At 34.8% G+C, this 23633-nt stretch overlaps 1 protein-coding gene across 1 annotated transcript in view; it reads left to right on the top strand.

Moving 5' to 3' along the window:
* LOC6038629 (zinc finger protein 845) overlaps positions 1 to 23633 on the top strand; it is a 65268-nt gene that overhangs the window by 27127 nt on the left and 14508 nt on the right. Inside the window, exons 10-30 of the mRNA XM_038250811.1 lie at positions 1256 to 1339; positions 2337 to 2420; positions 3032 to 3115; positions 3776 to 3859; positions 7414 to 7497; positions 8233 to 8316; positions 8840 to 8923; positions 9249 to 9332; positions 12194 to 12277; positions 13473 to 13556; positions 13774 to 13857; positions 14531 to 14614; positions 15348 to 15431; positions 16150 to 16233; positions 16485 to 16568; positions 17227 to 17310; positions 17772 to 17855; positions 20660 to 20743; positions 21487 to 21570; positions 21873 to 21956; positions 22806 to 22973. Of these exons, the coding sequence (XP_038106739.1) occupies positions 1256 to 1339; positions 2337 to 2420; positions 3032 to 3115; positions 3776 to 3859; positions 7414 to 7497; positions 8233 to 8316; positions 8840 to 8923; positions 9249 to 9332; positions 12194 to 12277; positions 13473 to 13556; positions 13774 to 13857; positions 14531 to 14614; positions 15348 to 15431; positions 16150 to 16233; positions 16485 to 16568; positions 17227 to 17310; positions 17772 to 17855; positions 20660 to 20743; positions 21487 to 21570; positions 21873 to 21956; positions 22806 to 22973 (1848 nt within the window). The remainder of the gene's footprint in view (positions 1 to 1255; positions 1340 to 2336; positions 2421 to 3031; positions 3116 to 3775; positions 3860 to 7413; positions 7498 to 8232; positions 8317 to 8839; positions 8924 to 9248; positions 9333 to 12193; positions 12278 to 13472; positions 13557 to 13773; positions 13858 to 14530; positions 14615 to 15347; positions 15432 to 16149; positions 16234 to 16484; positions 16569 to 17226; positions 17311 to 17771; positions 17856 to 20659; positions 20744 to 21486; positions 21571 to 21872; positions 21957 to 22805; positions 22974 to 23633) is intronic.

Here is a 23633-nt window from a genome sequence, read left to right on the forward strand (position 1 = left end):
AAAAGTTAGGCCGTTGCAAATATTTTTTGAAGTTTATGTCCCTCGACTCTGACTAAAGTCGAGGGGGGGGGGACAAAAAAATAAAAATAAATAAAAATTGAATTTACGAGCCACGGTTTTAACATTTGAATGAAAAAAGTGTTTTAAAATGCATTATACACTTGTCCAGTTGTTTTGCAATCATTAGTTTCCAAAATACCTAAGTATTGACGAAAATTTATTTTTTTTGCCAAAAATAAAGTTTTCGCGGTGCTGTACATTGAAATTTCAATGATCAATGCAGAAAAATGCGTTTTAGATTGTTTTCAGTTGATTTGACTTTTATTTTCATTAAAATTTTGAAGTTTTCTGAAAAAATATTTTTTTTGCCCCCTGATTTTTTGGACCAATTTTGAAGGGGGGAGGGGGGGGGTGACATAAACTTTGAAAAATATTTGCAACGGCCTTATTTACGATAAAAAAAAAATTCAATATTTTTTTTCATCAACTTCAGTTTTTGTTTCAATGGGTTACTTGTTCTACTTGTGGATTTGTGATGTGATTTGATGTAAAACTCCATATAAATACATATAAATTTTAGGTAAAATTGCTAAAAAGTCGGAATTATGCCTGAAATTTGTTAAAACTAGTTTTGTTCACTTACTTACGGTACTTATGTAATACTTTTGATCATGTAACTATTTTTTAAAGGTTTCTACGTATTGTGATAATATTTTATTTTAAAGTAGACTTCAAATTGTTAAGGGTTAAGGCCCCTGTCAAAATAGGCTTGAAAAATCAGGAGGCAATTTTGTTCAATTTTGTTTGTCAAAATAGGCTCGAAAAATCAGGAGGCAATTTTGTTCTGAAGATTTCAAAACAAGTGTCTACGTGGTTTATGGATGGTCCCATTCCAACCTCATGTAAATTTAAAGGTTCCATGTGATTTGATTAAAATTTCATTAAGGGCATTTAAATTTACATATACATGATATATCATTCGACTTAGGTGTAGGTTTTTTTGTATTGTTATGGTGTTGTGATAATATTTCGTTTGAAAATTAAAGTGAAGCATTTTCAAAAAAAGAAATAATTCTAAAACTGGAAATTAAAGTTCTAGAAAGAGAGCTAAGGAAACGCTTAATTTTGAACAATTAAATTCATTTAAAATTTCAAAATAAGCTAAAAACCCACTCAAAATTAGCATTACTTACCTGACTTGTCCTCATATCCCAACCTTCCCGCCTTTTCTTTCTTTTTCTTTCCCCACAAACAGGTTACACACCGGCGAGACGCCCTTCCAGTGCTCGTACTGTCAGAAGAAGTTTACCCGCAAAGAGCATTTAACGAATCACGTCAGGTGAGCGTCGTTGAGTCGACTTGATTTTTTTTAAGTTTATTATTTGCCCTTTTTTTACTCTCTAAATCTAACCCATCACAGTTGATTTGAACACAAATCAGCAACCAGATTTGAGCGATTTTTGATTCCAGTAGTTTGCCACACACACGTTTAAGTTTTTCCTTAATTTATCACACGCCGATTACTTTGAACATATATTTTTTTCTCGTGAAACTTGTAGGATTTTTAGTAACTCTCGATCGGTGCCTCTATTTGTAGTTAGCTTTTTCACTACTATTTTTTTTGTTGTTTTAATTATTTGGTTGGCATTTGGGAAAATTGTAACCTGGCTTTGGGTGTGTCAGAGTGGTGTTTACTATTCGTATTTACTACTACTACTACTAGCGAACCAAACAGTAGTGTGCTCTTCTGACTCTCTCCAATCGCGAAGATGATAATTTTCCAGAATATTGTTTTCCCTTTTATTTTGTTTCTCGATAGTCTCGTTTGCTCTCGTTTGTTTTGATTTGATCTTAGAGTGTGTGAATTTGTTGTATTTATTAGCGTGCGTCTGTGAGTGTGTTTGTATGTGTGTGTCGGAGTGATTTTTACTTCTTACTGTAGTGCGAATGCTGTGCGTTGATATCTCGATCCGAAAGCGAAAGAAAACAAAACAAATCAAAGATGTTATCAGACGAACTACACCGCTCCACTTGAAGCTTGGGTTAGAATTTTCCCATTTTACCAAACAAATGTGAGAAAGAAAAAAAGAAAAACGACTTCAACGAAATTTTGCCCGTTCCTACGATGCAGTCCCTTCTGTTTGAAAAGAAGAAAACATTTGTAAAGAGTCAGAGCCTTTCAAATGTTACTCGATACACTGGAACTAAAAACGAATCTAATCAAAAACAGAACACCACAAGAGAGAGAGGCGCGTTTCTGAAACAAAAAACAACACCAAAATTCCTACTCGGAACCAACCTCTGCCTTTTTTCTCTGCCAAATTTCTTTCCGACAGATTACATACTGGAGAGACCCCCTTTCAGTGTACCTATTGCGAAAAGAAATTCACGCGCAAAGAGCATTTAACGAACCATGTCAGGTGAGCGTCCCGAAAGTGGGGGAGTATGAGTGTGTGCGTGAGAACAATAGTCGACCTCGCACAATGGCACACTCGTACTCACACACCATCCGTGTCTCAATTGGTATTGGGAAAATTGTAACCTGGCTCCTCCAAGAAACGACAAGCGTATTTTTTTTCAGTTCTAATTTATTTCTTTAGGGTTGTATTGGTGTGGACGAAACAAGCGCACAACAGAACAATGGGCAGAACAAAAGAAAAGAAATCTGTCGTTTTTTCAAATGTGTGCGTGTGTTACAATCGCCAATAAGGGATGGGGGGAAAAAGTCACTGGATTTACATTGAAATCGTTATGTTTTTTCGTTATTTTTTCCAAATTGTACAAAAATTTCTGTTGAAAACATTTGGCCCTAAAAATCTTCGTCTTCGTTGGTTATATTTGTGTCTTTTCCTCCCAATTCTGCTGGCTGTTGGCTCTCAAAGCTGGGTTAAGGTTTTCCTCGTAAAAATTGCAACAAGTCTTTTCCCCACCTTTAAAAACAAAACCAAGACGAACCCCGCCACTAATCCGAGGTGCACGGTTGTGTCCACCTCTTACTCTGTTCTTTCTTTGATCCCGAATACTCTTTTAGAATACACACTGGCGAGACTCCGTACCGGTGCACGTATTGTGAGAAGAAATTTACCAGAAAAGAGCGTTTAACGTATCACATAAGGTGAGCAGAGAGCGAAAGACCATGCTCCCCACCCCGTCAACTCCTCCTCGACGAAAAAAAAAACACACACACAGAGAAGAAGCCTGCTTCTTCGAAGTCTTCGTTCGTTCATTCTCAACTTTTCGGCAAAAATTGGCGCTAAAAAGTCGCTTCTCCCTGCGGCGGGAAAGATCTGCGAAAATTTCTAACCATAAAATTCGACAAAATTCGGCAAACTCCACCTCCGTGACCACCCCCATTTGGCGTAAAACACTGAAAAAAAAATCGTTGACAAAATTTATCTTCTTCGGTGGTCCACCTCCGCTTTCGGCTTCAATCGTTTTGGTTAAGATTTTCCGGGTTTTCTCACGGCAAGGGGGGTTTTCAAAATTTCCCATCTAACAAACCACATATTTCTCCTAGCACACCTCACGAGGCGGTACCGCAGAGATACCGTGTGGAACAGAAACGAGACCCAAAGATACACACACTGAAAAAAAATCTCCATGAAAAACCCAACTCCCGTGACATCCCTACACAAGCGAATCTCGATTAACACATGTCGTATCTCTCTCTCTCTTTTTCTCTCCCTCTCTCTTTCTCGATGTTTGGAAACGGTCACTCCAACCCTCGAACGAAACAAATCGTGTTAAAAATCACACCCCGCCCACCTACCCACAGATGGCATACCGGAGAGACTCCCTATCATTGCACATATTGCGAGAAAAAATTCGCACGAAAAGAACATTTAACGAATCATGTCAGGTGAGCTGATTGACAAAAAAGTCGTCCCGTTTTTTTTTCTCTACTCATAATCTACTCAATTTCTTGTAAAAAGATTGTTTCTTTGTTGCGTCAAATGTAACAATTCTAGCGAGACATTTTTTCCAGTGCATCTGCCCTGCATTACTCTAGCCCTTTTGGAGTGCGTGCAGGGTAAACAGAAAAGGAACTCCATTGGACCAATCGAATCAAGTTTTTAGTTTGTTTTTTCTTTCAATTTTGTCATAAATTTATAAAACATCGTATTAATCTTAATTTTTTTTGGAAGATTTTTTGAATTGATGTTCAACTATAAACATTTTGGTTTAATTTTTCTTTCATTAACATATTGAATTACTGTAAATATTTTACAAAATATTATTTTAAGTGCACGGTGCCTTAGCTTTACTTTGTTTGTTTATTATTTCCTGTAAAGGTTGTTGAATATACTACATATTCATCTTAATGTTCTGGATGTTTCTAGAGTCCTTTCTTGAAATTTCTTCCAATTTTTAATTTAATAAAATTTTCAGAATACATGGGAATTTTAATTTACAATCAAGTGTTTCGACAATTTGAATATGAATTATTGGACGATTTTTATATTCCAGAAAAGAAAGGTAAAGCAATATAAATTTCTTAAAATTTAATTCTGCCCTAGATTACGTTCAATTGTGTGGTTATATAAGTGAAATTTAAATTTCTCCTGAAAATATTACAAATCATTCATTCATCGAACCATCATTTTTTCTTAAATTTATTGATAAGAATGTCTAAACCTCTTTCCCTTTTTGTCTCAGTGAATGCACATAATATTTTTATATGAAAATAAAAGTTGACTTGACCCAAATTTTTTAAACTTTAAAATGAAAGATTTTTTCATCCGACGATTTCTCGGAAAATATTGGTTCGACTTTGAATAAATTTTCAATGATCTTTTCAATGCAAACAATTAAAAAAAATTAAAATCAAGCATAACTTTTGAAAAGGTCCACAAATAGAAAATTTACCTTATTTCAAATTTTAGACTTAAATTTAAAATAAGAGGCTGATTAGGTGACATTTAGAAAAAGCTTATTTTCATCAATTTCCTATTTTTGACTAATTGCCTCATTTTCGAAATCTCAAAGAGTTGTAGGAAATTTTCTCAGCCTTTCAAAAAGTTTTTTTTTGGGGCTTTCGATAAAATTTTCGAAAATTTTATCCTCAAAGTGACTATAACACCATAAGGGTCCATTTTGTCAAAAATCGGTAAAGTACTTTTTGATTGTAAATTTAATTTAGTTTTCAAATTTTACTTTTTTTCAAAAAATCATATCTTGAGAACCAGATTTTGCATCACACTGAAAGAATGTCTTTTTGAGTCCCATAAAAAAAATAATCGAAAATCGGTATTTTTTTAAACATTCGTTCGACTTTGAATGAATTTTCAATGATCTTTTCAATGAAAATAATTTAAAAAATTATAATCAAGCATAACGTTTGAAAAGGTCTACGAATAGAAAATTTACCTCATTTCATAATTCAGACTAAAATTTTAAACTTAAAAAAAAAATCTTTGAAAAAGTCTGAAAATTTCACAAATGTGTAGTTTTTTGAAATAATAAATCAAACCTATGAAGTTCGAAATATCAGCACAGTTTCATTCAAATAAAAAAAATACAAATTAAAAATCATGGTAATATTACATCTGGAAATGGGTACATTTTTTATGTCCGAAAAAATGTGTAATTTTACCACTATTCTGATGTAATGTCGCTTTTTCAGTCTAAATAGAGGTAAAAGTTCATCATAAAAGAGGTAATATTCAACCTTCCAAAATTACACCTTCCAAATTTACACATTTTTTTGCTGTGAGTTTAAAATAAGAGGCTGATCAGGTGATATTTAGAAAAAGCTAATTTTCATCGATTTCCTATTCTCGATTTTTTGGGGCTTTCGATACAATTTTCGAAAATTTGAACCTCAAAGTGACTATAATCAAAAGAGTCCACTTTATCAAAAATCGGTAACGTACTTTTCGATCGCAAATTTATTTTTTTAAATTTTAATAGTTTTTTTTTACTAATATGTAGTATTTAAAAAAGCTAAACAATCGATATTTTTTTAAGAGTATTGCTATTTTTTTCTGAATTGTCCTTATTATAATCTACAACTTAGCCGAAGACACCAAATTGATAAGAAAAACCCGTCTCAAGATACAGATTTTCATATATTAAATAACCATTTTGTTTTACCAGCCCACAAAATAGTTTGAAGGCTTGTATAAAAAACTTATGATGCAAAATTGCTTCTTTTCACATAGTATGGATCCAAATAAAAAAAAATACAAATTAAAAAATCGCGAAATAATTTGCAAAAATCTTGAGAACTATTATATTTTATTACTGATTTTTTTTAATTTGTATTAAAATAAGCAAATAAACCAATCTTGAAAACTTTTAGATTTGTTAAAAAAAATAAATTATTCGTTCAAAAGTTCAAAGAAAATATGCAAAAAGAGTTAAAATAAAATTTTCTCCAAGTATGTTTTAAAAATCTTTAAAAAAAATCAAAATTTCTTGTTTTGCATGAAAACTTTATGCCGACGTTAAACTTATGAGTAAATAGCAGATTAACTAATCCTAATCGAGTGAATGTATCTTTTGGAGATCCTGGTCAATAACGGTTGAGCAACTACTGGTGGGCACTTATGCTTATCTTCTGATAACTCTTTTTAAAACTTATGTTAAATTTAAATTTGCTATCATTTTTTTAATTTTAATGTATCAAAATAGATGGTGAAATGTGATTTTGAAAAGCTTTATCAAATTGAATATAAATTGAAAACCACCACCACCGAATTTTGGGTAAAGTGCACCGTTTTTGAGTCACCTTTAGGCTATAATTTTCGTAAATTTTATAATTTTTTTTGAATATTTTTGCCTTCCCTGATTTTTTATAAGCTTGGACCCCCATTGTGTTAAATTGATGCCATTTTGATAGTTTTTTTCGACTTAAGGGTGCACAGCAACCACGGAAGTTGTTGTCTTCTTATTCCAACATTGTAAAACTTACGAAAAATAAAAAAATAGTCAAACTATGTTGCAAATCATTTTGTAGACAGTACTTCAGAGGATGAATAAAAAAATGTATCGAATGTTCCCGTACTTTATAAGATGCTCAAATGTCTGTAACAAAAATCTTGGTGCAAAAGCTTTGGTTGATGTGCACCGTTAACAAACCGTTTGACAACTTTGACAGAGGATTTGGCCGCCCAAGTTTGGGTGTTAAAAATCAATGAAAAAAAACTTAAAGTTCTTGTTACACAAATAAACAAAACATAAGGAAGGTTAAGGCATTGAAACGGTTATTTTTAACTGTCACTTGATGAAAAATATTTGAAAACGATAAACCAAATTTGGTCTCCATATAGCTTGGTCCAATGGTTCTTTTCCACTTCCTCAAATTTTGCGAGCAAACCTCTTTCCCCTAAAGAAACACTTGTTCCAGTAACCAGGCAAACAAATTAAAAGTAGTTCCCATTTCTTAAACCCGTTTCTCCTCCCCTAAAACAGATTGCACACCGGTGAGACGCCCTATCACTGTACCTATTGTGAGAAAAAATTTACCCGCAAAGAGCATTTAACGAACCATGTCAGGTGAGCGGTTGGTTAGCTGATTAAGTGTGACACAGAATTCTAACCTCTAAATTTACAAAAAAAAAGTTTTCTGTGAGGAGACGAACCTTGTAAAGTTCTTTCGTGCGTGTGTGTGTGCGCGGGTTTTGTTGTGTGTGTATGTGCAAACCAATTTTCGGACGAGGCTAACAATTTTGGTTGGTCAGTTGCAATTTCCACAATGCTAAAATGTCAAAATTCGCAGAACATGAAGAATGATTGTTGGCGTGGGGGACTTGAAGAGAGAGATTTGGTTGTTTATTTTGTCAAAATTTAAATTTGAAAAGGGCGAATTGCCCGATTTTCGCACGTTTCGGCCTACCGTTACCCAAATGAATCCCTACTCTTTTTGGAACCGTAACAAAACGTAACATTTTGGAAATTTCAATTTCGCTTCCGATTGTGAGAGAGAGTCGCGCAAGGCACCGTGTTAAACTTCTTCATTTTTTTTTGTTTTAATTTTCCTCGTTTGTTCTGAGAGAGCGCGCGCAAAATTGCAATTCCTCATATTGCGTAAATGTAAAGATCAAAATTGAGCAAGAACAAGTAGAGACGCGCACTTATACATACATATAACTCGGTGTAATGTCTGGAAGAAGAAGTAAAACAACTCACACTAAAAAAATGAAATATAAAAGTAATCTAAAGCGTCCTCACACGACCATAACAACATCTTGTCTCTCTCTCTCTATCTCTCTATCTCTCTTTCTTCAACAGATTGCACACTGGAGAGACTCCCTATCAGTGCACATATTGCGAGAAGAAATTCAGTAGAAGAGAGCGTTTAACGATTCACACAAGGTGAGCGTTTGATTTGCTTTCCTTCCTCTCTTTTTTCCCCTGCCCATGAACGAAACAAACAAACAAAAAAAAAGCTAAACTTGATCGAAATTGCATTTGTGTACTCTCTTTGAGAAAACATAAAATGAGAAAAAAGTACACACACACTTAGCAAAAAATGGAGAAAGAAATTGGCAATTTTAAGCTATTGCGACCCGTGTTTTTTGATAGTTGGAAAAATGTTTGCACACACATTTTTTTAAACATTATTTTGGCCTTTTTATCATGACCACTTGTCTATTTTTTTCCGAAAGGAATTTTTACTATTCCTTCTGCCAAAAATAATCACAAACAAATGTTAGAAATGTGAACAATCATTCTGCGAAGCGAATTTCCGAAAAGAAAGAAAAACGAAAAGAGCGCTTTTAGTCGCCAACCCTATTAAAAATTTAAACTCTCTGTTGCACACACGAAACAAACCCGAATTTATGCGATCAGTGTTAAGAACAGGTTCTAATCGATACTACTAAAATCGTGCTTGTAGATTACACACCGGTGAAACCCCGTACCATTGCACTTACTGTTCGAAGAAGTTTGCTCGCAAAGAACATCTCACGAACCATATCAGGTGAGGACATCTCTCTTATCCTTTATTATTACACTTGTAAATTTAAGTAAATTCCTGTTTAAAAAGTTGGCTTTCGGTGAGAATTTGGTGCCCTTTTCAGCGGTCCTTGTTGGTCGAGCTAAGGCGAAAGCAATGTACAGTACATTCTCCAAAATTTAGATTTTTCAACTAATCGAAAGCAAAACAAAAAAGAGCCAACCGTTTCACCTTTGTTCAAGAAACAAAAAACAACATTCTCACCCTCTCTCTCTCTCTCCGTCTATCTTTTTGATATCTCTCCCCCGCCTGTCCCTCGCTCCGTCTCGATTCCACCCCGCCCCTGCAGAATACACACCGGAGAGACCCCCTATCGGTGCACATATTGTGATAAGAAATTTACCAGAAAAGAGCGTTTAACGTATCACATAAGGTGAGAGCGTTGTTCCGTCTCCCAAACTCATGCCCCGCTCATTTCGCTAACTGTGATTTCATTCGATGTTTAATTCATAACCCACCCCCACGACCTTCCCTATTGCCCGAAAAAAGCATTCGCATCTGTTTGGACCAAAAAATCGTCGTCGTCAAAAAATTTGATACTTGGAAAACAAAACTAACTCGCAAACTTAAACTCTGTACGCAGCTCTCGCCTTTTCTGCAGGACTCAGTTAAATGGGAATTGGGGTGGTTCCGAAAAGGGTTCAGAATCGATCGACTTAAAACATAGTTGCAATGCATTTTTTTTAAATAATGGTAATTTTACCTTTGGGAATCCAGAAAAAAAACGCTTTAAAAAAATGCAATTTTGTCTGAAAATATGCAACTTTTCCACTGTCCAGATGAGTAAATTTACATCTATTTCCATGTAATTTTATTTTATCCTCATAAATTGAGGTGAAATTACATACAGATCAGATAAATTTACTTGTATCAAATTCTATTTTTCCAGATTAATTCTTTTATTTAACCTTGTAATGATTTTAATAAAAAGAATCATATACTATTGTGCTTTTCAAAATAACGGAAAACAATAATTATAGGCACACAGTAAAAAAAATCATGGTTATTCTACATCTAGGAATGAGTACATCTTTTAAGTCCGAAAAAATTTGCCATTTTTCATCTGAAAATTTGTAAATTTACCACGTTTCTGTTGTAATTCCACTTTTTCAGATTAAATTGAGGTAATATTACATCATAAAAGAGGTAACACATTTCTTTTACTGTGCAAGAGTTAACATTATTTGATATTGAAACCTGAAAATAGATATATAAAGGTTCATACTTGCAATTCGAAACAAGATTCATTCACTCAATGAGAATTTTGGCTCGAGCTTCGATTCGATTCAGGCTCGATCTTGAGCCAGATCGACTCAGTGGGCATTAGAATATTAACCACAGACAAGCAGACAGAAATAGAGAGCAAAAAATCATTCACTGTGTGAATGCTTCGTGATTTTGAAATTTCTTACTGAATTTTGATTGAACTACTAAAATTGGTGTGTACAATATTCAGATGACTCCAAATAATGCTAAAATTTTGTTGTAATTAATCGTTATTGTTGGCGTTACTGGTTACATTTATTTTTTCAAAAAATAAATTAAAATTGAGTGGATTGTGGTTTAAACAAAGACAATTGCTACCTTTAAAAATCTTACACACAGTACAATATTGGGTAAATTTAGAATGTATAAAATTGATAGGCTTCATAGAACCCCTTTTATGATGTAATATTACATTAATCATAGTGGAAAAACCAAATTATTAAAAAAGTGTAATATTACACATATTCTCAGATAAAATAACATCTATGTCACTTTTTCAGTAGAAATTTATGTAAAATTACATCATATAAGAGGTTTTTTTGTCTCATTTTACCTCGTATAAGTTTGCGTAGATTAAAATTTTTCACTATAATTAGGCTGGTACAAATATTTTTAAAAGTTTTTGTCACCCCCTTCAAAATTGGCTCGAAAATCAGGGGGCAAAAAAAAATATTTTTACAATAAAATTCAAAATTTCAATGAAAAATCAAGTGCAACCAGCTGAAATCAAATTAAAATACATTCTCCTGCGTTTAAAATCATTTTTAGCATGTTTGGGTTTATTAAAAAATCTTAAGATTTTTTGAAAATTTTCAATTCAAAATCTTTTTTTTCGATACAATTTTTGTTTTTGTCAGATCTTAGATTTTTTGAAAACTAATGATTGCAAAACAACTGAACAAGTGTAAAATGCATTTTAAAACACTTTTTTCATTTAAATGTGAAGACTATGTCTTGTTATTGTAATTTTTATATTTTTTTATTTTACATTAATAAAATAATCACATCTTCAAATTTCACAAAATACAGCAAAAATGTTCTGACCAAAATATAAATTCTCTATAATTTCTTAACCACGTTACTGATTTGAAATATTACCCCTTAAAATGTGTAAATTTATTTTACCCGTTTTTAAATAAATTGAGGAAAAATTACATCAGAAAAGTAAAAAAAAAACTTAAAAAATTAAAAATAATGTTGACCTTCCAAAATTTTACTTTGTTTTCTGTGCAGAGCCACACCGTAAAAAATCCCATCTAGGATGTTGACAGATTTTATGTAAAAATTACATCTTTTAAAGTGTAAATGTGTAAAATTACAAGAATTTATATGTAAATGTACATATTTTTATGTGTAAATGTGTAAATTTACTTTTTTTAGGTGAAATGTGTCAATTAACATCTTTTTATGTGTTATTTTATATATTTTACATAAATTGAAGTAAAATTACATCGGAAATTAGTTAATATTCAACATTCCAAAACTACAACTTTTTTCTTGATTTATTGTTTAAGTATAAATATCGCAGTGCAAAGTTTTTTTTATTTCTTTTTTTTTGTAAAATCAAGAAATTCCAAACAAAACTTAATGCATTTTTAATACATCTTTTTCGATTTTTGTAAAAATAATCAAATAAACAATTCATAATTTTGCAAGATCAATAAAGTTATGTTGGAATATTTTATGTTTTGAATTACTTCCATCACTTCTGGTAACCAATCGGAACCACCCTAGAACCCAAATGGAAAGGCACCACATTTTCAGACTTCCAACTATCAAATTGAAGTAAAACAAAGTGACGCGCCAAAATTCGAACCCATCCAATAACACCTTGTGTTCACCCGAATAAAAGTGCTTATTTTACCCCGCATCAAACTTCGTGATGTCCCCGATCTCCGGACATTTAATCAATCGTATTTTTATTCTTTCCCCATCTTCGTCCCTCGTAATGTCAACTCGAACCCACAGACTACACACCGGCGAGACCCCCTATCAGTGTACCTATTGCGAGAAAAAGTTCACGCGAAAAGAGCATTTAACGAATCATGTCAGGTGAGCGGAAACCGAACCGAATATCTCCCAATTTCCCCCCTCAAAAGTTCCCCGTTTCACTCCTATTTTATGATTCTGTGACAATTCCCGGAATCCTGGCTTTCCAACCCGGCTTTTTGTTAAAACTGAAATTTAACTGTTTGTTGATTCTTGAAAAATAAAATACAAGGAAGATTCGGAAGTGGGATTCCGGGAATGCTCCTTCCGCTTCCCGCGAACAGAAACCCTTCGGGAGGGATTGTTAGGATTAAAGTCCTTCCCAACAAAAGTGCACAGACAAACAGACGTAAAACTCAATTCTGTTTGGAAATTGGCTGGTTTAACCCTCTACAACCTAACCCCGCCTTTAGACGGGCTTCGATCTAAAAAATCGCCAAAAATCAATTTTCCAACCGATTTTTGATATTTAAAAAGCATTGGAAAGAAGAACTCTTAAAATTTTGGAAAATTTCAGGGTTGGAAGTTTAACTTGTTTTATGTGACTTTGCCAATGTTTTTAAAAATGTCATTTTTTTAGGGGTCAACTTTGGCTGTGTTTTTTACTAACATTTCCTATATTTTCAGTAAAAAGAAGTATGCAGTAATTTTTGTAGTGTCCCAGACTATGCCTCTACGCATTTTTTGCAATTTAAATGATGATGGTGCGATTCTATGGCAGAAAATGTGAAAAACATGCAAAAATTTAAAAGTGACTGTAAAAACATGAAAAAATTAGATAGGCGAAATGTAATTATATTAGATGGTAGAGTAGGCCAAATACTACCAAAAACAAACATAAACTAAACAAGATAAATGCAAATTAAAATACTAAAAATGAAACAAGAAAAACATAAAACAAGAGAAGTAAAGTTTTTCGTAGAACAAAAGTTGCTCAAAATGACCTCCTAAACACGGGAAAAATAAATATTTTCGAAAAAAAAATTTGGGCAGTAGAGGGTTAACGGTCAGTTTGAATTTTGAATTTCGTATCGTTTTTCATTCTTTTGTTTTGTACTGAACCTGCTGGTTATAATTGAGAAAAAATTCTAAATTCGAATTGTAACTGGGAATCTTGAAAGTTGGCAACACTGGAAGGACTTTTAGTCCTCAAACTTTATATGGCGATCCCTCCCGAAAGTTTTCTTTTCATGGAGAGTGGCTTTCCTGCTCCTCTTCCCTCGTACCGGTTCCTAACTTTATGATCCCATTTTGACAGATTGCACACCGGAGAGACCCCTTACCAGTGCACGTACTGTGACAAAAAATTCACGCGAAAAGAGCATTTAACGAACCACACAAGGTGAGAGCACGTGAGCAAAAGCGCCCCCCTCGTCCCGTCCGTGAATGTAAAAATTTTGTGTCCAAAGGTTTCTGGGAGAAATTTTGTACGGAATCTACGTCCTACCCCTTGGTTGTAGTCTTTTGTGGGGTTGAAGTTTAGTGTGGAGCGGTTTCGGGTCTCTTCTCCCTCCATCTCTCTCTAGGTCTCTGTACAAACAATGTATCTTACTCAACAGATTGCACACTGGAGAGACCCCCTATCATTGCACCTATTGTGAGAAGAAATTTATGCGAAAAGAACACTTGAAAAACCACGTCAGGTGAGGTGCCAACCAACGCTTTGTCCTTGTCTCTGTGTCTACCCACAACCCTAAAGTCCCGTCCCGTTCAAATCACCAATCACCATCATCACGCGCCATTGTTGCCATCAAATAGAGTTTTTTAGTACAGCCTCGAACCGTGCAACAGCCAAGACAAGAACCACCACAACCAACACTGAGTTGTCAAAATTTTCCCCATCCCCACAAAAAAGCAAAACAATCAGACACAAGAATTGGTTTGGACCTTACGTGCGGGAGTGACCTGCTTCGCAAAATTGCTACCTCTCCCCCTGTATTGGTTTCGGGCTAACGTAAACGCAACCCAGACTAAACCTAGAACTTGTACTAAAAAAAACAGACGCCGACGCAGAAATTAGCGAGATTCTTTAACTCTGTATTCCGTAGTTTTTTTCCGTAGTGTGTGATCCCAGTAGTGGCGTTCATTTTGTAGATTTGTTTGGGTAGAATACCACCCCGCTCTGAACTGGTCGTCGCAGGTCAACAACCCCCAATTGGCATGTTTTGGGACGCATGGCGTGTTTTAGTACAAAATTCTAACCTCAAAGGTTGTTGACCCGCTGCGACGCGTTCCCTGTCCCTGTGTCCAGAACTGTACCGATCTTTTCGACCCGTCTATCTCTATCTCTATCTATACCGTATAATCCGTAAACAGATTGCATACCGGAGAAACTCCCTTTCAATGTACGTACTGCCAGAAGAAGTTTACGCGTAAAGAGCATTTAACCAATCACACCAGGTGAGAGGCTTCCGACTAGTTCGACCTTGTCCCCAAGCGTGTAACCCGCTCCTCCTTTCGTTTCTCGTACATCAATCATTCTTTAAAAAAAATCAGTTTTATTCCCTTTAATTTTCTGAACTCCATAATTTTTGGTTCGAATCCTATGAAATCTGGCTAGGGTAGATCGCTCAATGTCAAAATTTAGTACAATTTGCAGTGGTGGAAAAATCTACCATCGCGAAAAGTTCACGCGAGAGTTTTGGCCATCGCAGAACCATTGGGTGATCTACTGAATTCATGTAACAAAAATTGGACACAGTTAAAGTAACTATTCATTTTATGGTCACAGATGAACAGATTTGTCACTTTAGTGTACTGATTGGTGTGATCAAAATTTGTTCCTGTTCATGTGGGACTGTTCAAGCTGTAATGGTGGTAGTAAAAAGTATTCAAAATGTAGCCACTCTGTTGTAAATTTGTAGTTTTGGAACAAACCATCAGATTTCTCTCCCCAAAAGTGACATCTGGTGGCCAAAGTGGCCGGTTGAACCTCACATATCATACCTCACCTGCACCTAAAACACACACACATCATCCTCGTCCTACTAACACGTTCTGCTCGTTGTCATCTGCCTGCCAAACCCCCCCTCGTTTCGTTGTACCGTGAAATTTTGAGAGAGAGACTTAATCAGCTTCTAATCGGATACAAAATTTTACTTTCCGTGACCTCCAATCTCGGCGAATCTTCCAGATTACACACCGGTGAAACGCCGTACCATTGCACTTACTGTACGAAGAAGTTTGCTCGCAAAGAACATCTCACGAACCACATCAGGTGATATATCTTTTGCTTACCATACGCTCTACTGTTCGTTGTTCCCGAGCAGACGGAAATAACGTGGGAATAACATTTTTTGATGTTTGAAAATATTAGGTAAATAACATTCTATGTTATTTATAACATGTTTTGTTATTCGCCGTTATATTTTTTTGTTGTTGGATTGTTATTGTAATAACAGACTAATAACCTTTTGAGTTATTCTTCGAACAAATCTTTGTTATTCTTTGTTGTTATTTTAACAACTAATCCGACCATCTTAATAACAGTTGGAGTTATTTTTCCATAACAAAACTTGTTATTCCCAAGTTGTTTTGGTTTTCAACCAATATCAGACCAAATTTTGTTATGATAACATAAACTGTTATTAAACTCTTATGCAAAAATGGATTTTGCTAGAATATTCCATAACACATTTTGTTATTTTAACAGTATTTGTTATTGAAATGGCATGAATTTTGTTATTACCGTCTGCCCGGGTTTAGTTGTACGGCACCTACTCCCTTCCCCTCTCATTTTCCTATTCCCAGCATTTTTGAAAATTGTTGAAAATTGAATCGAGTTACTTCTGAAATTTGAGCGTTGCTTTTAAATTCAACGCTTAATCTCATCATCGAACACCCCCCTCGCATACGATCCATCATCCTCACAGCGCTGGAAAAAGAACCATTCGAAGGTCTCTAAAACTCCTCTTCCTGCCTTCTCCCGTCCGTAGATTACACACCGGCGAGACGCCGTATCAGTGTACGTACTGTTCCAAGAAGTTCACTCGCAAAGAACATCTCACGAACCATCTCAGGTGAGGCCTAGCCACACTCGTTAGAGTTGAAGTTTAAGTTAAGACCTCTCGGCACCTCACTACTAGATTCCCAAGTCACCCTCGATTTTTCGATGTTTTTCTATGTTTTTAAACTCTCAAAAGCGAGAGATCTAGTTCTTGGATGTGAAAGACCCCAAAAAAGGTCAGATCGCTAACTGTGTTGAATTTTCTTTTTCATAACCAACCACACCAAAACTTCCCACCTGATTCTCGCGCGCTCCTGAACGCAGACTGCACACCGGGGAAACTCCTTACCAGTGCAACTTTTGCGAAAAGAAGTTCACCAGAAAAGAACACCTCACGAACCACGTCAGGTGAGAATCGTGTCCCCCTGTCACCCAATTCACCTTCCACCCCTCTAAAAAACTTCACCGCCTCACTCACCATTAACCTCGTCCTCGTTCCATGTTGTTTACAAAGAAAAATGTGACAGCTGGCGGCCATTTTGAACGCTGTGAATTTGGAGCGCGAAGCTTAGCAGGAATTAAGACCCCGGCGGTAACGGGCCGCTCTCCCGTTCTCTCAATTGTTCTCTTGCTTTAGGCAGTGAGAGTCACAGACGTTTGACAGTTGAGCTAGTTGCAAAATTGCTCACAAGGTGGCAGCACTTGAACTTTTCAAACAGAAATTTGCGTTCGTTTGTCTGTGGTATCGTTTCTCAGCATGATTGTTCACAAGTCGCAGATATCGATTTTTTGAAGTACGAACTTTTTTAAAAATTGAAAACATTCCGAACCGGGGACTTATTTTTTGCTAAAGCATTCTCCTAAAAATCAAACAAAATTCAAGATCAAATTCGAAGAAATTTCCCAAATCCATTTCATTCACAACACATTATCCGTTCAATTTGACCATTTTTGTTGTTGATTCCAAGCTTCTAAAATGTTGTTGTCATTCTCTCTCTCTCTCTTTCTCTCTTCTGTTCTGCTTGCCACGCTCTCTCTCTCTTTCCCGCCTCTCTTTCTGATTCAGATTGCACACGGGCGAGACTCCCTATCAGTGCTCGTATTGCCAGAAGAAGTTTACCAGAAAAGAGCATTTGACGAATCACACCAGGTGAGGATGATGTGTTGTTATGCATTGTTAACCAAAACAAACAAAAAAAAAACACATAGTTTTTAAGGCATTTCCCTTCACAACGCCAACCAACTTAAAGTTAAGTCCAAACAGTTAACGGGTTTCAGTTCGTAGTTGCACCAAACCTTCTGAATGTTTTTAAAAATTAGCTCCAGCAGCGAAGCGAAATGATTTCTGCTACAAAATCGATCACAATTTTCTGTAAACAATTATCAAAAAGCCGGGTTCATTACAAAATTTAAGTTCCTTTCAATCCCAAAACCCTCAAAAATGTTATGTTCGTTCTCCCCCCCTCCCTGCATCTGTCTCCCAAGCCATCTGTCACTTCCCCTCAAAATATCCACCCTCCAAAAATCATCATAAAATAAATATCAAAAATGTCGTACTGTTTCTCTACTAAACCAAAACCAAACAATTCCACCCCCTTCTTCAACACACAGGCTGCACACTGGCGAGACGCCCTATCATTGCACCTATTGCGAGAAGAAATTTATGCGCAAAGAGCATTTAACGAACCATGTCAGGTGAGAGAGCCGAAAAAGTTGACACAGATCAAATCGAAAACGCGTCCGAATCATCCCCCTCCGAAAGTCACAAGAGCACTTATTTTCATCCCCCCCTTTTTGACATTTCAAAAATTTTGCTGTTTTCAAGAACACTGTTTCGTTTCATTCTTACTAACAAACTTACACACTTTCCTGAAGGAGGTATTAGACTATGACAAACAAATAACAAACTTGGATTTTTTTGTGTTTGATAGTTTGCCAAACTCGCAAACTTGTTTGCAGGCAAACTGTCAAAAAGTGCGAATTCGTTATTTTGTCATAGTCTAATACCTCCTTAATTCGTATCTTACTTTCCTAACTGGTTGATTTGTTTTGTTAGTTTCTATTTAGTTGTTGGTACTTTTGTTTTTAATGTATTATAAACAAGTTTTTGTTTTTACCAAGCTTTTGATTGATATTTTTGCTTAGTTCTTTTTTGGCTTTTCTTGTTTTTCATATTGTAATATATGTAAGAAAGGTTTCCATTATCGTTAGAGAGAAAAATTGTATGTACGGTAATGTACACAAAAATTCTTTTTGTAAATATTTATTACAATGGGGATCTCGAATTAGACAAATTATCTGAAGCTTCGAGTCTGATAAATTGAAAAAAAAAATTACGGTGGTCTTAACTGTCAATTTCCAATAGGGTAGATTGACCTATTTAGGACCTAATTTTTAATTTGAAGTTAAAAAATAATCGTCTTTGGATAGCACCAAAGAGGAGGATTATCCCGGAAGTATTTCTAGAGTTAAGATTTTTTGTAGAACTAAGTTTGTTAGGTCCAATATTCGTATAAGGCTTAAAATAGAAACATTTGCCCTGATAGAGTTTTTATGCAAAATCTTTGTAGAAAATTGATTTTCAAAAAAACGCGATAATCTAGTGTTATCATTGTTTCGTTTTTTTTGGGTATCAAACGAAGCGAAATTATGTATGCATTTTCACTACTTTTTGTATTTTTTTTTGTAAAATACTCCAATTTTCGCAAAATTCAATTTTTTTAAAGAAAATACTTAAATTTTCATAATTTGCATTATATGGGTATCAAATGAAACGAAATTTTGTATTTTCAATTTTATTGAATTTTTTTTTGTGCAAGAATTTTAAAATGCGATTTTTAGAATTGAATTATTTTGTGAAAATTTTATTATTTTACTTAAAAACAAAATTTCTAAATCGCTTACACATTGCATATTATTAAAACAATAAGTAATTTGTGAAAATTGAGTATTTTAATAAAAAACACCTGAATAAATTCAAACTGCATTCAAAGTTTTGTTTCGTTTGATACCTATATTGTGAGTTATGAAAATATGAGTATTTTCGAAAAATACGGTATTTTCCGAATATTATACTCTTTAAAGCGATATTGTTTGACATCCATATAGCAAATTATGAAAATTTGAGTATTTTCAAATTACACTCCAGACTCGATTATCGGAAGGCCTCGGAAAAAATTCACTTCGCATAATCGAACCACGAAAATTTTTTTTTTCGTTGTCTTATTTTTGATTGTCGCGCTTAAGTATGACCCCTAAACTACGCTAAAGTGATTTACATTTTTTTAATCCAAGATGGCGGCCAATATGGCGGTGACGAAATATTGAAAAAATGCATTTTATTATTTAATAAGCAATCAACTATTCAAATTTGACTAAAATGGGGTCGCAGAACTCGAATTTGATGTTTAAAACAAGAAAAAGAAAAAAAAAACGAAAAAAAAACTTTTTGTTCGTGATTTGATTATCCGAAGTCCCATACAAACCTTCGGATAATCGAACTTCGGATAATCGAAACTTCGGATAATCGAGGCTTCGGATAATCGAGTCTGGAATGTATACGGTATTTTGTGATAAAATTGAGTATTCATACCTGGAAACATGAAAATGGGTACATCTTTATGTTAGAAAATTTTACCTCTGAGAATGTGTAATTTTCCACTTTTCTGGCGTAATGTCACTTTTTCATTTTAAATTGTAGGGAAATCACAACTTTAAAAATTTAACGTAAAGAAAAAAGGTTAAAAACGTGTTTCTTTAATAAAACATTAAATAATGGAAATCCAAAGGTAACATTATTTTAAATTAAAAAAAAAACAAGGGAACATCCATAAACCACGGGGACACTTTTATGAAAATTTACAATCCACTCTTTAGGTAATACAAAGTCTATTTTTCAATAAAATATTTCTTCTTTTTTGAGTAATTTAACCTAATTTTAACAAAACAAAGAATATGTAATTTTACATGAAGAACTGAGGAAATTTACATCACTTTCTTTTAAATATAATTTTCAAATTATATAAAATATACTTTTTTGCACATAAATTTCTGTAAATTGATTTTCAACTTTTCAAAATTCAAGTATATTTTACTGTGCTCAAGTTTTCTAATTTTAATACTTAGTAAAACATGAATTAATATTTCAATGAAACGTACCATCAACGAAGCTTCAACGCAATCATCCAGTTTGCACCCCTAGATGTCACTTCTCCTGTTTGTCCATCCGTCACAGTGTCCTCGCTCCGAAATCCTTCAAGCACGCCAACTCTTTCAACTGGTCTGTCCCACTAACATCGACACACTTCTTATCATTCACCATCGCTCCACGAAATCAAAATTCATCTTTCAGTTGCAAAAAAAAAATAAAATTCGAAAAAATCAATCTTCAATAAAATTTCCCAATTAAAATTCAAACTTCTAATCTCGCGCCAAAACAAATCCAAAATTGCCGCGCGATTTTCTTCTTTTACTTCTTTCTTTTCTCCGCTACCAACCAGATTACACACTGGCGAGACTCCCTACCATTGTACCTACTGCCCGAAGAAGTTCGCTCGCAAAGAACACCTCACGAACCATGTCAGGTGAGAAGACAACTTTACGTTCTCTTACGTGTTGATTGTACTATTTCCTACTACTGCTAGTCCTATTTGCTATACCTCCCTTACCTTTAGACGTGGTGGTTGAAACTTTAGAACCTTGGGAGATGTTTCCTCACCTGTTTGAATAAAGTAAAATTTGTAACATGTAACTTTTATAGAAAATCAAATTGCAGAAAATTGTCGGTTCAAATTAGTTTGAAATAGTCATTAAACGATTTTGGGAACCTTTGATCTCTTTTTTTTACTGTAGCATTGTTTTTTTATAATTTAGTTTAACTTCAACTGTGCAAAAAAAATATTATTTAAAAAAAAAGTAGTTATCTACACCCAAACAATGAAAAGTTACAACAAATAACGTGTAATTTTGTCGGCCTTATCTGTAGCTTGGCTGTTCACGTAATTTTACAGAAAATATATGTTTTTTTTGCACGGTTGATTTAAACACGCACACAAATCTAGCTGAACACACACACACACATACCGCCACCACAAATAAAGTTTCCCCTCGTCCTTTCCTTTTAGTTTTAGTAACTTTCCTTTTCCTTTGTAGTAGCTGCTGTAAATTGTAATTTGTTACCGTTTATTATGATTATAATTTTTTTGGTTTTCATTTCGTTTTCAACTTTTTCTCGTTTTCTCTCCCCTTTCGCCTGCACTACCTTCTCGGAAAAATAAAAAAAAAATGCAAAAAATAAAAATGTTTAAAAAATACAAAATCTGTACAGATTGCACACCGGAGAAACTCCCTATCAGTGCACGTACTGTGGGAAGAAATTCACCCGAAAAGAGCATTTAACCAATCACATCAGGTGAGGGAAAACGAAAAACCCCAGTTTTTTAGTTTTATTTTTATGTTTTTAGTTTCGTTTTATTTCCGTTTTGTTGAAACCTATACTTTCCTTTTTAGTTAGTAATGTAAAAATTTGTATCTAGTTCTAGACTGTATTGTTAAAAAATTGACTAATTTAGAAGAAATTCGAGTGCAAATTTGTGGTTCAATTGTTTCCAATCTGAAAACTTTAAAATTGGTTTATGAGAGAGATTTGAGAAGCGTCCGGTTTGCAAATCTTAATTTTCGTGTTTTTCTTTCGTTGCCTGTCCCACTCTCCAGATTGCATACCGGAGAGTCTCCGTACCGGTGTGAGTACTGTAACAAGTCCTTTACCCGCAAAGAACACCTCAAGAATCACATCAGGTGAGAGGAGGGTCTCTTTTTTCAGTGTAATGAAAACGTCACTTTTTCTTCTCGTTTTCCCCGAATACACTTGCATTGTTCATAATTTCCCCGATCATACATTCACACCATAAAACACTGTTGTTCTCTCTTTCTAACATTGAATTAATATCAGTTTGAGTCCTTCGCTATTGCCATTTGTGTCATCACTATCAAAAATTAAAATTGTTCAAAATTCGTGAATTTTTTGCTTTTTTACACTAAAACATGCAAAATTTTCACCCAAAACGATTCGAGCATAAGCTTATTTCATGCAGCAAAATTTCACGTGTGTGCGTGCTACTCTCGTTCATGTTTTCTCAAACGGGATCTCGCTCTCTCTCATTGCATTGCATTAAAACGATGACGTCATTAGGCTTTCATTCTCTGTGTGTGAGCGCGAGCACGTGCTAACATCATCACTATAAATTCTCTCTCTTCCATCTATTGCTCTCGCGTCATCACGATTTGACTACCACAAATACAACGTTCGATCGCTTTTCTCTCCTCCCTCTCTCTATCTCATTCAGTAAAACCACAAATTTGTTACTCGATATCATGGCTTTTTGCTGTGTTTAATTTACAATACTTTTTAGTGAATATTTTAACCTTTATTGTTTTGTAATCATCCCACTCTGTACTCCTCACTTGCTTGATTGATTAATTAAAACAAAATAAAACATTCCTCTCTGGTAGCGCGACATTCCAAAATTCTCTCCCGTTTTTTGTTAAGTGCGTGTCTCTTTGGGCGTTAATCAGTAACGATTTCTAACGGAAAAAAATCGTTTCCTTTTTCTTTTTCGAACCCATTTCTACTCCCAACAAACACAGGCTGCACACCGGAGATTCGCCGCACAAATGCGAGTACTGCAACAAGACGTTCACGCGCAAGGAGCACCTCAACAACCACATGCGCCAGCACAGCGGCGACAACCCGCATTGCTGCAACGTGTGCAACAAGACATTTACCAGGAAGGAGCACCTGATTAACCATATGAGGTGAGTTTGTTGGGGGATCGTTTTGGTCTTTCCCATAGCATCGCCACTCGGAAGGCACGTCGTTGCGTAATATCGCTATTGTACATTCTTTTCAGTTGTCAAGACTTTAATCTGGCCAAAAAAGTGCATCTTGAAAGGCACAGAGATACGCAAAACAAAATTTTTTTATCATTGCATGGCGATATCCCAGCAACCAAAGTCTGTACAAACAAATTTCAATAAAGCAAGATGTAGGGAAAATCAGCACTTCGGGAATTTTCTTTTCAAAATTTGAGTTTTTTTTGAATATTGACAAACTGACTTTCTTCACAAAAAATTGTCATAGGGGCAGGGGGGGCAGAATGGCCCGCCTAAGTAAAATGCGCAAAAAACCATAGAAAAACATTCAAATTTATGAATTCAGTGTAGTAGGCTTATGCTTTGGGATGTTCCCTTCAATGTTGTATACTGGGTTGATGAAAATTTTTAGATTAAAACTATTTTTGGTGCACTTTAAAATAAAAGTTTTTTCGACTACTTTTCCAGAGTGCGGGGCAGAATGGACCACCCTGCGGGGCAGAATGGGCCACCTTAGAAAACAAGCCATTTCGTCTAATACAACGTTGAAGGGAGACAAGAAATGACTTAAGGGACCTTTCTAACATAGTTTCCATGAAGTTA

This window comes from Culex quinquefasciatus, chromosome 2, assembly GCF_015732765.1.
Source record: "Culex quinquefasciatus strain JHB chromosome 2, VPISU_Cqui_1.0_pri_paternal, whole genome shotgun sequence".
Taxonomy (NCBI): domain Eukaryota; kingdom Metazoa; phylum Arthropoda; class Insecta; order Diptera; family Culicidae; genus Culex; species Culex quinquefasciatus.